At 41.1% G+C, this 16,845-nt stretch overlaps 1 protein-coding gene across 1 annotated transcript in view; it reads left to right on the forward strand.

The window, feature by feature from the left end:
* The window catches only part of MANBA (mannosidase, beta A, lysosomal), a 108,721-nt gene that overhangs the window by 1,554 nt on the left and 90,322 nt on the right, over positions 1-16,845 (forward strand). Inside the window, exons 2-4 of the mRNA XM_012655373.1 lie at positions 11,060-11,154; positions 13,529-13,634; positions 14,457-14,624. Of these exons, the coding sequence (XP_012510827.1) occupies positions 11,060-11,154; positions 13,529-13,634; positions 14,457-14,624 (369 nt within the window). The remainder of the gene's footprint in view (positions 1-11,059; positions 11,155-13,528; positions 13,635-14,456; positions 14,625-16,845) is intronic.

The following is a 16,845-nucleotide window of genomic DNA, read 5'->3' on the forward strand; positions in this document are numbered from 1 at the left end:
TGCGCCCTGCCAAGTACTTTTTTTTTTTTTTTTTTTAAGAGACAGGGTCTCTCTCTGTCACCCAGGCTGGAATATTAAGCAGATTAGAGGGAGAGAGTGAAGGAAAGGATTGCAATTTTAAAAAAACAGTGGTTAAGCGTAGCCATTTTGATAAGTTGACTTTTAAGCAGAGACCTTTATTGATAAGGCCACTTTTAAGGAGAAGTGCATTCCCAGCAAAGAGGGGAAAAAAGATGGAAATTGGGAGGGGGGAGGCCCTGTAGTGCTGGTGACAAGTTCCAGGAATGGGAAGCAGGCCAGCGCAGCTGGAGCCCTGCGAGCCAGCAGGGAAGGAGAGGGGTTCAAAGCAGCGTCTAGGGCAGGCCATGAAGGGCTTGTGAAACGCATTGGCAAATAAAAACACTTTTATTCTACATGTGAAGGGACGTCATTGGGGGTTGGGGGCTTAGAGTGGCGTGATGAGGCTTGCCTTAGCAAACATCACTCTGGCTGCCGCGCAGAGACGACAGTGCGGAAGCGTGGCAGCGTGGAGAGCAGCCGGGGACCGCTGCAGGTCTGTGGGCAAGAGAGGAGCTCTGGCTTGGACCAGGCTGGGAGCAGCGAAATGGCGAGACTGGTTGTAAGAACACATCTGAAATGTAGCAGCAACAGGATTTGTTCAGTTGGATCCGTTTATGGATTGGGTGTGAGGAGTGAGAGAAAGGAGACTCAAGGAAAACTTCAGGGTTTTTGGTCCGAGGTGTTGGTAAAATGGAATTTGTGTTTACCGAGAGGCTGTGTGGCCAGCCTCGGCTGTTTCACAGGTGGCTGTCTGGGTTTCCTGTACAGAATCTGAGCCCTAGGGCCGGGCGCGGTGGCTCATGCCGGGAATCCTGGCACTCTGGGAGGCCGAGGCTGGAGGATCGCTCGAGATCAGGAGTTCGAGACCAGCCTGAGCAAGAGCGAGACCCCCGTCTCTACTAAAAATAGAAAGAAATTAATCGGACAACTAAAAATATATAGAAAAAATTAGCCGGGCATGGTGGCGCATGCCTGTAGTCCCACCTACTCGGGAGGCCGAGACAGGAGGATCGCTTGAGCCCAGGAGTTTGAGGTTGCTGTGAGCTAGGCTGACGCCACGGCACTCACTCTAGCCAGGGCAACAGAGCCAGACTCTGTCTTGAAAAAAAAAAGAAAAAAGAATATGAACCTTAGGTTGCATGGAGGGTCTCTTTGGGCCTCCCTGTTAAGGGTTGTTCATTCAGCCCACTGTTACGCCACACACAACAAAGGCACTAGGAGTAAAAAAGACACGAGTAAGACTTGAGTTCCTGTTCTGTGGGAAGTCACGTTTAGTGAGGCAGAAAACCTAGTTATTTATTACCATAGGGTATGTTAAGTGCATGGGTAAAGGAACTCTCGTTAGGTAGGTTCTCAGCCTTCCTATGCAATTTCCCACTGGTGTAAGCCTTGAAAACCTCTTTTTTTTTAAAAGATAGTCTCAGTGTACCAAAATTAGAAAATATAGGTACATAAGAAGAAGGAAGGTTGTACACCTGGCTTTCATAGATAACCGCTATTAACATAAAAGAAAATACAGTTTATCCAATGCAGAATTTTTCTATGCATACTCATTTATAAATATTTAAATATGAAGTTGAACAACTTTTCATATTTAGCATTTTGTGATGCTCTTACATGCAGTAAACATATTTCTACGAACCATATGTAATGACTCTTTTAAAATTCCATTATACATAATTACCATCACTTGTAATTAATCATTTATTATTAGATAGATTTGCCCATATTTTTTCTATTTTTTGATGAATATCCTTTTAACAAGATTTTAGTATACATCCTTATTTTCTTGGACAAATATTTAAAAGTGCAATAGCTCATTCAAAGGAGATGCACTTTTTTAGTCTTTTAATATGCACTTCTAAGCTGCTCTCTGTAAAAGTTGTACACTGCCATCATCATTTCGCCAGATGCTTATTTTAGGTGCTAGATCTGAATATTATTTAAAAACAAAAACAAAAACAATTTACTTTATAGTGAGGTTAAATATTTTTTATATGTTTATTTTATGTGATTTGGGGTTTATTATTCGTCTTCTTTGTCTATGTTTCCATTGGCTATTCATCTTTAATATAGATTTGTAAGACCTCTTTACTTGTTATATATTTTCTTTCTTTCTTTTTTTTTTTTTGCGAGACAGGGTCTTGCTCTGTTGCCCAGGCTGGAGTGCAGTGGTGTGATCATTAACTTACTGCAGGCTCAACTCCAGGGCTTAAGTGATCTTCCTACCTCAGCCTCCCTAGTAGCTAGGACGACAGGCACAGGCCAGTGCACCTGGCTAATTTTTTTCTATTATTAATATTATATTTTTTGTAGAGCTGAGGTCTCACTATGTTGCCCAGACTGGTCAGAACTAGCCTCAAGCTATCTTCCTGCCTTGGCCTCACACAATGCTGGGATTACAGGCATGAGCCACTGTACCTGGCCTAGTTGTTATATATTTTCAAAAATTTCCCATTTATTAATGATGTATTTTGTCATCTAGATGTTTTAAGTTTTTATATATTGAAATCTTTTAAGTTTTTTCTCTTATGGTTGTTTCTGTTTTGATAGTTGGCTTAGAAAGTAATTCTACCCCCCAGCCCCGCACCTCCTACCAAGTATCTTTATGCTTCTTTTTTTATATTTAAAACATTTTGATTCATTTGAGTTTTTTTCAGTTAGTTGTTTATATCTCGTGATTTGAACAATTTTTCTTTTGTCTACTGATTTAAAATATTATTTTTATCATGCACTAAGTTCTCATATACTGACATTATTTTCTTATTCAATCTTTTAAAAAGAATTATAAAATTATTTTTATAAACTTATTTAATGCTTATTGTAAAAAAAATTAATGCAGAAAATATAAAGGAAAAAGACAGACTGGTAAAAAGCATGCTACAAAGGAGAAGTTAGTTCTCCTTTACTGTAAAATTTTTAGTGTTTATCTTTCCAGATTTTTTCTAACTATATACAAATACAATAATATATAGTAAAAATGAAATCATTCCCTAAGATGATTTTGTAAGCTACTTTTTCATTTAAAATATATGGTGAGTATCTTTCTGTGTTTGGGTCTATGAATGCAGATCCAGAATAATTTCTAGTAACTGCGTAAATACCATTATAAAGATGTGTTCTTACGCAAAATCTACACTTGAAAATGGAAGAAAATATATTATTACTATATAAATATACACATATACTAAAGAAGTCATAGGCATCAAATGCTTAGTACTTTTTCTGTAAATTTTATTATTGCCTTATATTCTTCATTTGCAATGGGAACAGATAGCCAGAGAAGGATGTATTTTAGATGTGTAGATCTATAAAATTTAAGCTATAAGATTATATCGTAGTAGCTATACATCTGATTAACAAGCTGGCCTTAATCATTTTGTCTAAGGAGTCGTCTATGGAGTCCCTAATCTGCAGGTTGGCACTCATAAGTACATTCTAATAACACACGTGCGTCAGTGTGCATGGTATTTTTGCAATCTTTAAGTAGCAAAGAAGCAGCTTCCATGTGGTGGAAACTTACCGCGGTGAATTTCAAATAAATACGGAGGTAAAGAGAATAGCAAAGTGAAATCTCATTTGCCTATCGCCTGGCTTCAACATTTACCAATTCATGGCGAATTTTCTTTCTTCTGTCATTCACTGTGACACCCCTTATTATTTTAAAGGGATCCCAGATTTCACAGTATTTCATCCACAAACATTTCAGTATGGCTTTCTAAAAGGTAAGGACTTTCTTTTTTTAAACATAGCCACAATACCATGATCGCTCATGGAATAGTTCCGTTGTGTTTCAGAGAAGGAAGTCCCATGATTACAGTCCAAAATGACTAAACATAAATTTATTCTTAAAACAGAAGGCACTTTCTGGTTGTTATACTAACTTTCCACAGAGGTCTTAAGACTAAAAAATGGAACGTTTAGCTTTATGATGTGAAATGATCTCAAAAGCTTTTAGGAAAAGATCCATTTGAAGATCTGAGTGGCGTCTTCTGAAGTCTGACTGCTTAAACCAAGTGCGACATTAAGGGGATAAATTAGCTAATGACTCTGCATTTGAAATATAAATTGAAACAGAAATAAGTCATCAGTTAATAATGTTGCTCAATTTCTGGGAAGAGAGAATTGTGAGGTCGTTAAGCCCTCATTTGAAAAAAAAAAAAAGATATTTACAAAATCCTGGCTCTTAAGCCTGGAAAAACTCTTTCTTGTTTGATGCCACGTGAGGTGTGTAGGGAACAGGATCTGCTTCACGTGGCCCAGCACTGACAGGCAAGGCACCATCCGAGGGTTGGATTTTCAGGTGGGTGCTGGCTGGTGCCGCTCACATGTAGGTAATGTGTAGTCTGCCTAGACTATAAATTTCATTTTCATTATCATATTTACTTGACGCCTTCCGTGCGCAATGGCTGTTCTTGGCCCTCTCCTGTGCACTTGTTCATGGAATTTCCACAGCCACCCTGTGCAAGAGGTATGACTACTCACATTGACTGAGGCTCGGGGAAGTCACGTGTCTGATAAGTGGGAGCAAGGCTTGAAACCCAGATACTCTTTTCCATCCCACACTGCCTGTGGGCAGGAAGAGTAAATATGAAGCAAAAGGAACAATTATTGTTTTAACTTAAAGATGTCCAGTGAAAATAAAGATGAGCACCATATGCTGTTGCTCAAAATATGCCACTAAAACATCTCATTTGCTAAAAGTTTTCAATAAACGCGAACATTTCCTCATGGTGAATTCACGTGTCACTTCTTTCTTTGTTCTCTGTCTCTGGGAAGTCTCTGCATCTCAGCCTTCCTGTCTGTGCCACAATTGCTCAAATCCTTGTCTCTAACCACTGCATCTCCCCTGATTTCCAGCTGGAAATGAAATGTCCTCATGGCATATGAAACTCAATATATCCAAACGTCTCTTCTTTCAAGCCTCCCAATCCTTAGTTTCTCTTATCTTACCTGTTTCTGATAAAAAGCCTGAGTGTTTTCCCAGCGAACTGACCCAGAATTTCAGTTCCATTTTTGTTTTCGTTTTTTTTCTTCTCACCTCTTCCAGGATTGTCAGGTACTGGATCTTGTAGCTCCATCCTCCAGTGTCTTATAACCATCCCCCCTCATCGTTGCCCCTGCTATCAAGCCAGCTTTTTGTTTTCTCTTTAAAAAAGAGGTCAGTTAGAAATAGGTAATGGATACAAATAATAAAAAAAATTACAGGTCAGCTATTTAATGAAAAGTGAGTCTCCTTCCCTGGCTCCTTGTTCTGCGGGTCCCTTCTATAGAGACACCTACCGTCAGCCAGTTTCTCGTGTATTCTTCCACAGATGTTATAAACACAGACAGACATATATCATAAGGGATTTGTGTATTTCCCCTCTACAGATGAAAACATATATTGTTTACACTGACGTTATTCTTGAACTTCATCTATCTTAGAAATCACTTCACATCGGCACATGTCACGGAGATGGCAGTGTCAGTCATAGAGTGCTGGCCGCGTGCCAAGGACAGTTCTGAGCACTTCATGACTGTCTCCTGTGGTCTGTGTACTGACTCTGCGAGGCGTGCAGGTGTGACTGCCACGACTATCATCTCCATTCTGGAACTGAAGAAACAGATGTGCAGACACGTTTCATGAGCTGCACGAGCAGCCGCAGGCGGTGAGCTGGAGCAGGGCCCCACACATGCCCGAGATGGTCGCCCGGCTGCCTGTTCCACCTGGCGGCTCCCCCCGGCCCCCGGCTTCACCTCGAGGTGGCAGCCACCTCTGTGGAGCTGCTCAGCTGCTCAGCCTCCCCCCTGAGCGAATGTGATCTCCTCCTCCCACCCTCCTGTCAGCTGAGAATCTCTCTCCGGGCATTTATCCCGACCTTTGGTGAATGCCAGTCCCGGGAGCCCCCTGCTACGTTGTAGCGAGGTGTCATTTGTCTCTGTCTCCTTGAAGCCCCTGCCTAAGGCCTGGGCTTGGGAAAGTGGGCTGAGCAAATCGTTTGTCTTGTTTTCCCTTTGGTCAGAAAATAAGGAGTCTTCTCAAATCACAACTCTTTTTTCCCTAGACCAGTGTTAGACGGGAAGCAGTATTTACTAACTTGAGGAGTTTAGGAAAAGGTGTTAAGGCTGACCAAAATGTGTCGCCTGACTCATGGGCTGGCCATCTCTTGGAACTGTGCACCCTTGAAGGAAGACTCGCAGTGGAAGATCCCATTTGCCAATGGAGAAACTGAGGTTGGGAGAGCACAGCTGCCTCTGAATGGAACGCTAAGGACCTCTGTGTAGTTGAGGGTAGCTGAGCTTCCCATGAGCATTTTCTTTGATGTATTTATTATCATTAACATGTAGTACTTGATCCATGGAAAGTTATAAACATCCACGCATTTATGAATTTTAAAGGCCAATAATTAAACAAATACCCATGCGCCCGCTACCTAATTTATGAGCCTGAATGTCACAATACCATTGCAGTTACCTTGCCCCCTCCCAATGCCATTGCCTGCCTCCCCTAAAGGTAACCACTATTCTGAATTAGCATTTTATTGCTTTTTACAAATTAAGTTTTTTTTTTTTGAGACAGAGTCTTGCTCTGTCACCCCGGCTAGAGTGCAGCGGCGTCATCATAGCTCACTGCAGCCTCAAACTCCTCGGCTAATGCCATCCTCCTGCCTCAGCCTCTGGAGTAGCTGGGCCGATGGGCACATGCCACGATGCCTGGCTACTTTTTCTGTTTTTCGTAGAGACGGGGTCTCACTCGTGCTCAGGCTGCTCTCTAACTCCTGACCTCCAGCGATCCTCCGGCCTCGGCCTCCCGTAGTGCTAGGATCAAAGGCGGGAGCCACCGCACCCGGACCCAAATAGTTATGTATCTTAATCACAGTTTTGCTTGTTTTTGAATAAATGTTTTAACATTTATTTATTTATTTTTACCTAAATGTCTAAGAAAACAATGCCTGTAAATGAAGCAGTTATAAAGGCTTTCTCCATTTAAATCCACTTGAGGTAGTTATGTCCGGGGTAAAGTCAGGCATTGGACTGAAACAGAGTTGGGCAGTGGAAAAGCTATGCCTGGTTGAGTAGTATATGTGTCTATGAACAGATGAAATAGACTGAGTCCAGAAGCTTACAGAGAAAGTGAGACCGATGATACTGTCATTCACATGCTCTGATGACACTTGGCTTGTGGCTGTACAGTAAGTATGGTAAGTATCAGTTATAAATACCTAGCTGGGGCACACACGTGGCATGTTTATCTCAGGGTTCCTGCTCTGTAATAGCACTGCCATTGTAATTATTGATGGTGTTGTGATGTTAATGGTAGCATTAGGTAATGATTAAGAGTGTGGACTCTGGAGCCAGAGTGCCTGGTTCTGAGTCGTGCTCCACGACCTAATAGCCATTTGACTTTGAGCCTTGGACTCTGTTAGTAAATGAAACAATAGTAGTACCTACCCCAGGAGAGTCACAGGTAGTCACTTTTAGCTGTTGTATTATTGTTGTTGCAGTTATCATCTGGTATACAATTGTAAGCATTAAATATATGTAGCATGAGGCGTTGCAGTGTAGTCAAAAGCATGCAGACCTTGGTGTTAGACTCCGTTGGTTTCATTGCTGGATGTACATACTTCTGCTTAGTCGTGGGAAAGTCACTTCCCTTGAAGCTTTAGTTTCTTCTATAAAATGGTATTTGCTGCACATGTTTATTAGGAAGATAAGAGTGTATAAGCGCCTACCTCGGAGGCTGATATATCGTAAATCGTCAACAAATGATCCTGTTATTGGTTTTAGGATTCATGGGTTTGCTTAACAACTCAGCAACTCACATGGGTTCTTAGTCATGAGAGATAACCCTGAGCTGCTGCTTGCTTTAAATAAGACTCAGAATTTTAATATGATCAAAGGCGATCAGACCAATCTGGAGCCAAACTAAGTTGATTAGCATTTGGAATAGTTATTATTAGTATATAAATGTGATCTAAGCCTTTGCAACTTTTTTATTTGGTAAGGTATTTTCCCTTAGTAAGAGAAAAATTTTTAATAGACTATGTTTTTAGAGCAGTTGTAGGTTCATAGCAAAATTAACAGAAAGTGTAGGGAGTTTCCCGTAAACCTGCCTCCGTGCATGCCTAGCCCCCCTTTATCAACGTCGCACATCAGAGTGGCTCAGATGTTACAGTTGATGAACGGACATCGACACATCGTCACCACGCAGAGCCCACACTTCTCATTAGGGTTCACTCTTGGTCGTGCATTCTTTGGGTTTGCACAAATGTACAGTGGCACGTATCCACCACTGTCGTATCATACAGAATGGGTTCACTGCCCTCAAAATCCTGTGCGTTCTGTTTATTTATCCCTCCCTCCCCCTTAACCCGTGGTAACTTGGGATTTTTTTCACTGTCTCCATAGTTTTGCCTTTTACATGTCAAAAGACAAAATTACAACAAATTTAGTTAAAGATCGAATTGGCTTTTATTCATGATTCACGAGTCAGGGCAGCCTCCATTCTACAAAATAGAATGCGAACTCCCGCTGGGCAGTGGGGGAACAGTGGGTTATGTGAGGTGGGAAGGAGGAAACAGAACAAAAGGAAAAAGTCTGATTGATTAACATCCGGTTACTTCATGTTACTTTTCTTGTAAGGGTTAAAGCAGAGGGGACTTCCTTACTTGGGTGGACTGGAATCTCCTGTTTTCAGGAAAAATGGGTCTGTTTGGGGATCTACCTGCTTTCTGAAAGTTTCATGATGATTAAATGATACTTAGCATGAGTGACTCCATTTTGGTTTGGTCTAGTCTGCTGGGGCCTAGTGCAGGAGCTCAGTCCAAAACAGTGGTCTCCTGTAATTTTTGTCTAACATCCGGAATGTTATATGGTTGAAGCCATCCAGTATGTAGTTTTTCACATTGGCTTCTTTCAAATAAGAAAAATTACTTGAAAGAGAACATTTTAACTCATAAATTCTGGTTAGAAAAAAATGTATCTGGGAAGGTTGCCCTGTCAAACCCAATATACAGCTTCCTCAAGGAGCTGGGAGACAGGCAGGGGACTCTTGCCCCACTTGTGGTGCCATGGGTCGCCCCCGGGCTTGCAGCATGGGTGTGCTGTGGCCAAGCCGCCCTCACACCTTCCTCCTCCTGATATTTTTAACTGTCCTGGACTAAGGCCACAGTGTAGAGTTATAAATAGGGCTGGGTGGAGCGACACGGCCATGCTAATAATTCGGTGCCTCTTCAAACTCGTGTCCTTAAGTATTTGTTCCATGTTTATTCCTTGGACAGGCTGGGTCCTGTGCGAGGAAAGAGCAGAAAAGGGAGCAAGTTGGCTGGGCCTGGCACACACCGCTTAGCCGAACAAAACCTCTGCATTCACCAGACCTTCACAGTCAGTTTGGTGATTACCTGTTGTTTTAAAATCTCATCAGGGGCCGGGCGCGGTGGCTCACGCCTGTAATCCTAACTCTCTGGGAGGCCAAGGCGGGTGGATCGCTCATGTTCAGGAGTTCGAGACCAGCCTGAGCAAGAGCGAGACCCTGTCTCTACTAAAAAAATAGAAAGAAATGATCTGGACAACTAAATATATATATAGAAAAAATTAGCCGGGCATGGTGGCGCATGCCTGTAGTCCCAGCTACTTGGGAGGCTGAGGCAGGAGGATCGCTTGAGCCCAGGAGTTGGAGGTTGCTGTGAGCTAGGCTGACGCCACGGCACTCTAGCCTGGACAACAGAGCAAGACTCTGTCTCAAAAAAAAAAATAAATAAATAAAATCTCATCAGGCACTCTCTTCTCTAGTTGTTCAGCAAAATCTTTCTTCGAGTCAGGAGCAGTTTCTGGCAGATGCTTATCTTGATCTCGATACCCACTGAGTGATGTCGTCGTGCCTGTGACAGATTGAGGCCCCGGCCGGCTGCCCAGCTGGCCCGTGCCAGCCTAACTCGGTCATCCAGCTCCTACCTCGGTGTGATTTAGACGAAGTTGGCTTTTCCTTCTCACCTGGAGTTGCAGTCCCGCAGGAAGCAGCGCTTGGCCCTGTCGCTGACAGAGGAGGGGAAGCCGCTCTGTGCCCGCACGCTTTCCCTCTATGTGTCCTTCACAGACAGACGGACAGAAAAGCTTCGCTTACCGCTTTCTGTGCTGCCTCCTGTCTGGGAGTCCTCCTTGGGAGAGAAAGGCTGGAAAATGGGTAGGAGAAGAAATACCTAAGGATTATGAAAGGGAGGAATTGGGGCTGGACACGCAGACTCAACATCTATGAGCACCTTGGCAGGCCAGTCTTCTGGGGCAGGGGTTGGCAAATGTTTTCAGTAAAGGGCAAGATATTAAATATTTTTGACTTTGTGGGACATATGGTCTCTGTGATGTCTACTCAACTCTGCCTCTGTAGCATAAAAGTGGCTTTATATAACACGTAAAGGAATGGGCATAGCTGCGCCCCAGTAAAACTTTATTTATGGACACGCGTCCATTCTTTCTTAGCTTACTGGTCTGAAGCTTGTGCTGCCTGTGTATTCTCTGTAGAGATCCTTTTTGTGCTTACTCAGTAAAGCTAAGTGAAAACTAGAAAATGCTAAGCGGACCCAAGGAGAGGGGAGTTGTGCCGACCATTGGGCGGTGGAAAGGAGCATTCCCCCTGGAGGCCGGCTGGGGGTGGCGGCGCGGGCAGCGGAGTGGGAGCTGCAGGACCATGAGGCTGCTGGCTGCGCACCGCGGGCTCATCTTCTCATTCTCTGCCAATACGTCGGAGCTTCTCTGTTTGCTTTCAGCAAGGGAAGCCAATCTTAATCTCCACACAAGTTCTTTGATAATGGAACTGTATTATTTATACCTTGGGACACTTTCATTTTAGGTAATTTGTTGGAATTTTTTCCCTACATTTTTCAGTGCTAATGATCTGAATTTTTTGTGCTACTAGGCCGAGAGTTCATATTAATGTTGCTAATAATTTATTTCATGTTTATTGTATTGATTTATTTTTGCATATTAAACTATCATAATCATTTTTATCTTGTATCAATAGGATCCTTACTATAGATTTAATGACGTTAACTATAGATGGATCTCCTTGGATAACTGGACCTATAGCAAGAAATTTAAACTCCCCTTTGACTTTAGGTACGTATGTATGCACATATATATATTTATTATTATTCGAACTTTTCTTCTATCTAGGTAATAACGTTTTGTTTTGCTTGTGTAGCTTGTACATCAGAGAGCTAAGTAAGATGTAAGCCTCGTTCTATAAAAGTGAATATGGGATTTATGTTTTGTTTTGTATATGAGGATGGTGCCACTGATCATCGGTCGTGAAATTGTGTCTATTGAATCATTTTTCCAATGGTTACAATGGAGTCACGTAGACCTAATCAATTCTCTTATGCATATTTTCTCCTTCGCCCAGTAATCAATAGAGTGTATATATTAATAATATTTTTAAGTAGGATCAGAGATATATCATTTGCTCTGTGTGGTTCTAACCAACTACTGAGACCATGAACTTGGCCTTACACTACATTGTGAGGCCATGAGGTAAAGCACAGGTATTGTTTTCAGTATGTTTTATGTTATTGTAAGCAAATATGAGGTAGAAGGTAACCCAAATACATATATCACCACTATTGCTAAATGAAATAGCTATTTCTTATTATATGAATAAGAAATAGCTATTTCTTATTCATATGCTTATTCACTATTGCTTATTATATGAATTTTTTGATAATTATTTAATAGTCTCAAAAAAAAATAAAGCCAGAATATTGTGCTCAATATCATGGAGTTACTGCTGTGCTCCAGGCTTTTATTTCCAGGTAATATTAATACTTAAAATATCTTCTGTAATGGTCCTATTTCACCTTGAACTCAGCATGCCCAAAACTTAACCGATTGACTTTCCCTCTTAAAACTAACTTTATACTCTAACAGCCCCATTGTTTGTCTTAATGTTACAGTATTTTCCAGTATCTTCATCTCCCTGTATTCAGTCTGTTTCTAAGATATGTTAATTTTTTGCCTAACATTTCTCTTGGTTCAGCCCCTTCCTTCTCATTTCCAACTTTCCACCTTTTTGGTGAGTGCCTGAATAAGGCCAAAGCTGCCTAATTAAATTTCTGGCTTTGTTCTTTTATTCTCCAGTCTTTTCTATGTAGAAGCTTTAGATTCATCTTTCCAAAATATTGATTTTGCCATGACATGTTTTTGCTCAAGAATAGCAAGTGTCTTTCTTCTGCTGGCAAATCAAGTCTAAACTTCTCTGCTTGTCTGTGAAAATGCTACTGAATGTTCCCTGTCCCTGTAGCACTGCCTGTGTCCCTCTACCCTGCAGAGTCGTCCCACTTTCTACGCACCCAGCTCCCCTGCTCCATTATGCATGTGAATCGGGTCTTTTACCTTAGAGAAATTGATGCTGTTAGCACCCCCTTGCATTGGTTTTGTCCCTTCTTGGTGGCGATAGGGGGTGGTCTACCCTCTACCCAGGCCTTTCTACCCATCTTTTTTTTTTTTTAATAACAACCCTATTGAGAAATAATTCACATACCATATGATTCACTCATTTAAAGTGTACAAGTCAGTGGTTTTTGGTGTCTTTACAGAGTTGCAAAACCGTCACCATAATCAAGTTTAGAACATTTTCCTCACTCCCCCGGAAGAAAGCCATGGCCATTAGCAATCATTCTCCATTCCCAGCTCTTCCTCCATTCCAGCCACAGGCAACCACTCACTCACTTTCTGACTGTCTGGATTTGCCTGTTCTTGATACCTCATAGAAACTGGGTCATGCAATACGTGGTCCTTTGTGACCAGCTTCTTTCACTTAGCATAATCACATTTTCAAAGTTCATCCATGTTGTAGCATGTATCAGCACTTCATTCCTTTATATTGTTGAATAATATTTTTTGGTATGGATATAACACACTTTATTTATTATTTTTCTCTTCTCTAAGTTGTTCTTCTTGAAGTCTTTTCTTATGAGATGAAGTCTGACAGCACTTGTAGTTGTCCAACAAGATTGCCAACCAGCCAACGAATACCAACCAGATTGCAGATTCCTTACATTCAGAGACTGTTATAGTTTCCTGTAAGGCTTAGCAGAGCACTGAGCACATACTATTCACTCATAGATACTAATTAGTTGGGTAACATGTCCTCTTAGATAGTGTTAGTAAATGCTACAGTTTGTGAAAATGTTTTGTGTCTATTATTTATCTTGGTTCTCTTAAGAACTTTGTGAAGGAACTAGAAGAAAATTAATGTATTTGGAAATTATAAGTTTTGCTCATGGTTTTACGGTGATTATTGATAGATTATGGAGAAAAGCTGGATCACTTAAAGAACATAAACATATATTAAACCAATACTTCTGAAAATTTCAACTGCCCTTTAAGGATACATACTTTTGTGAAATATTCCTTTTGTTTTTAACTAATTAAAAAAAGACTTATCTAGGTTAATGTTTATAGATCTTGTTTTAAAATTTTTTTCTTTTTTTAGCAAATGGCAAAAAATAAATTTGATTTTTGAGGGAGTAGATACAGTTTCAAAAGTCCTGTTCAATGAAGTCACTATTGGGAAAACAGACAACATGTTCAATAGATATGTAAGTATATAATGACATCACATGAAAAAAAAATTTATGTGTGTTTATGTTAATTGTTTTTCTGAGTAGTGAAAGGTTAACGCATAATTGGCCATGCAAAAAGTACAGGCTGTATGAAACACTGGATCAATTACTTTATTTTTCAGCTGCCACATTTGTAGAATGATGGAAACACTACAAACCCCCTGGGGTTACTGTGGGGATTTACTAAGCTAATTATGAAAAATGGAGGGCAAGTTCTTGGCACATAGGGAGTGTTCAATGAATGCTGATCCTTTCTCTGTTGTATGGTGATACAGAGTTTCACGGGAAATGACAATTGATAAATGATTTTAAAAGAAAATGTTCTTTTCTCCCTGGAATAATTAAATTCCGAGATTATATGCTGATCATCCTTCCCTTTCAAAGGCAGACTTTTCAAAACAAAAATAACTTAGGGCTTAGAAATACACGCCGTTCGTACCAGAGAGTCAGGTTGTCACAGAGTGTGGACATGCTTGGCAGCTCAAGGCCACATGCAAATAGCCAGAGCGGACATTCCAGGGGTAAAGATATTTGTTTTGCTCTGTTATTTCCCCAAGACTATCCTTCTATCAGGAAAAGTAGAGGGAGAAACTTAGAAATAGGGAAATACGCTTAGTTATAACTAAAAGTGGGCAGCTAAGTTATACTACCGCATTTCCGAGAGACGCTTCCTCTACAGGAAGGCTGAACCCAGATTTGAATTATTTATGCATCATTCACACATTCTGCCTTGACGTAAAATTTCACACACAAGACGACGTCCACGTGGTGTGTTTCTGCTCCTTCCCTCCAACGCAGAGCTTTGACGTCACCGACGTGGTCAGAGACGTCAACTCCGTGGAGCTGCGTTTCCAGTCGGCGGTGACGTACGCGGCGCAGCAGAGCAGGGCGCTCGGCCGCCGGCTGCCCCCGGACTGTCCCCCGCCGGCGCAGCGGGGCGAGTGCCACGCCAACCTCGTCCGCAAGGTGACGCTGCTGGGCGACGGCCCGTCTGGGAGGGGGCTGCGCGGGCGCACGGGGTGGCCTGGGGCGTTTCAAAGCTGCGCGTCTCTTCCCTGGCCCCTGAGTGGGACTGGAAATAAGCGCCGACAGATTATCTGAGTTTTGTGGCAAATCTTCATCTTTCTAAGTTTCCTTCTGAAGAGGCTTCAGAGCTTAGTAACCTCAGAAAAAGAAGAAAAGCACGTGGCTGATCATGTAACTTTACAAATTAGTTTTTAACACTTAGGTTTATCCTAATTTCACCAGATTGTAAAAATATATTAGTGATTCTTGTTCTTAGGAAGCTTTCTGAAAATATTAGTATATTTGCTGCCATAGTCTCATATTTTGCTGCTGAGTTCTCATAAAATCGAACAAAAAGATAAAATCCACAAAGATGATTATTTTTCTTTAAGTCTGATCCAGTCTAGAGGACTTGGATTTATTCTAATATGTGATTAAATTATTATTCTATGTGATATTTAGTTTTTTAATGTTTACTTCATTTTTTTTTTTTTTTGAGACAGAGTCTCACTGTGTTGCCCGGGCTAGAGTGAGTGCCGTGGCGTCAGCCTAGCTCACAGCAACCTCAAACTCCTGGGCTCAAGCGATCCTCCTGCCTCAGCCTCCCGAGTAGCTGGGACTACAGGCATGCGCCACCATGCCCGGCTAATTTTTTCTATGTATTTTTAGTTGTCCGATTAATTTCTTTCTATTTTTAGTAGAGACGGGGTCTCGCTCTTGCTCAGGCTGGTTTCGAACTCCTGAGCTCAAAGGATCCTCCCGCCTCGGCCTCCCAGAGTGCTAGGAAGACAGGTGTGAACCACCGCGCCCGGGCTGTTTATTTCATTTTTTTTAAAATTTTTAATTGTGGTAAAGTATACATAACAAAATAATTTATTATCTTAACCACTTTTAAGTATGCAGTTTAGTAGTGTTAAGTATAGTTACACTGTTGTGCAACCAATCTCTAAAATTTTTTCATCTTGCAAAACTGAAACTCAATACCCATTAAATAACAGCTCCCCATTTCTCCCTCTCCAGCCCCTGGCAACCTTTTTTCCCTATTCTTTTCTAAGAGTTCGATTTTCCTAGGTATGTCATATAAGTGGAACCATACAGCATTTGTCTTTCTGTGACTGTCTTATTTCAGTTACCATACTGTCCTTGTGTTCATCCTGTTGTAGTGTGTGTCGGGATTTCTTGCCTTTTTAAGGCTGAATAATATTGCATTCTGTGTATGTACTACATTTTGTTTATCTGTTCCTCTGGTGATGGGCATTTGGGTTGCTTCCACCTTTTGGCTGTTGTGAATCATGCTGCTGTGAACAGGGGTGTACAAATATCTCTACAAGACCCTGCTTTCAGTTCTTTTGGATACCCAGAAGTGGTATTGCTGGACCGTATGATAATGCCAGTTTTAAAATTTTCGAGGCATTGACATTTATTTTTAACAACAAATGTAATTATTGGGAGCATTGTGAAGATACTAAGCATGTTTTTCTAATACTCTTTAGTTAAAACTGTTAAATTAGCTAATAAATTCTGATTCAGTGGCTCTCTTTAGGATAAATTATGTTTCCTTAAGGTAAGTACTAGGGTTAAAATTATACCTCCTCTTGTTTGATTCGGCCTACCCAAATTTGTGTCAGTGACTCATCAACCATTTGTTCATATTACTGTAACTGAATAGTCTAAGAGTATTGCTGTCACAATATTCAGCAGTCAGGTAGTCCGTGGAATACTTGTATACTTCTACTTCTGTATGAGATTCTTTTGATTTTTTTTTTTTTGTCTTGGGTTTCAAATGACACAGTGATTTGAATGCTAGAGGTTGCACCTCCCCCCCTCCACTTCCATTTTTAACCTTTATCAAAACCAGGACTATCCTGGATCCTGATATGAAAAGTTACTTTTCAAGTTGTCACCAAAGGTAATATATATGTTACACCTATATTCATGTGGTATTTTCCCTCTACTCTCTATTCAATTTGTAGCAATTAAAACATACTCTAGATTTATATATAATAAATAGAACAAAGCCCTTTGTCACTGAAGTCAGGAAGCGGACCTAGTTTTCTGTTATCACAATGCATGGGACACTAACCTTGGGGCAGACTTCCAGAACAATTGCGAATTGCATCTTGGTGTTTCTGGCTAGATTGACAAGGTCCAGTGGGAAGAAACCTTAGTTGGAGACCAAGTC

The sequence above is a fragment of the Propithecus coquereli genome, unplaced genomic scaffold (genome assembly GCF_000956105.1).
Source record: "Propithecus coquereli isolate 6110/MARCELLA unplaced genomic scaffold, Pcoq_1.0 Scaffold475, whole genome shotgun sequence".
Taxonomy (NCBI): Eukaryota; Metazoa; Chordata; class Mammalia; order Primates; family Indriidae; genus Propithecus; species Propithecus coquereli.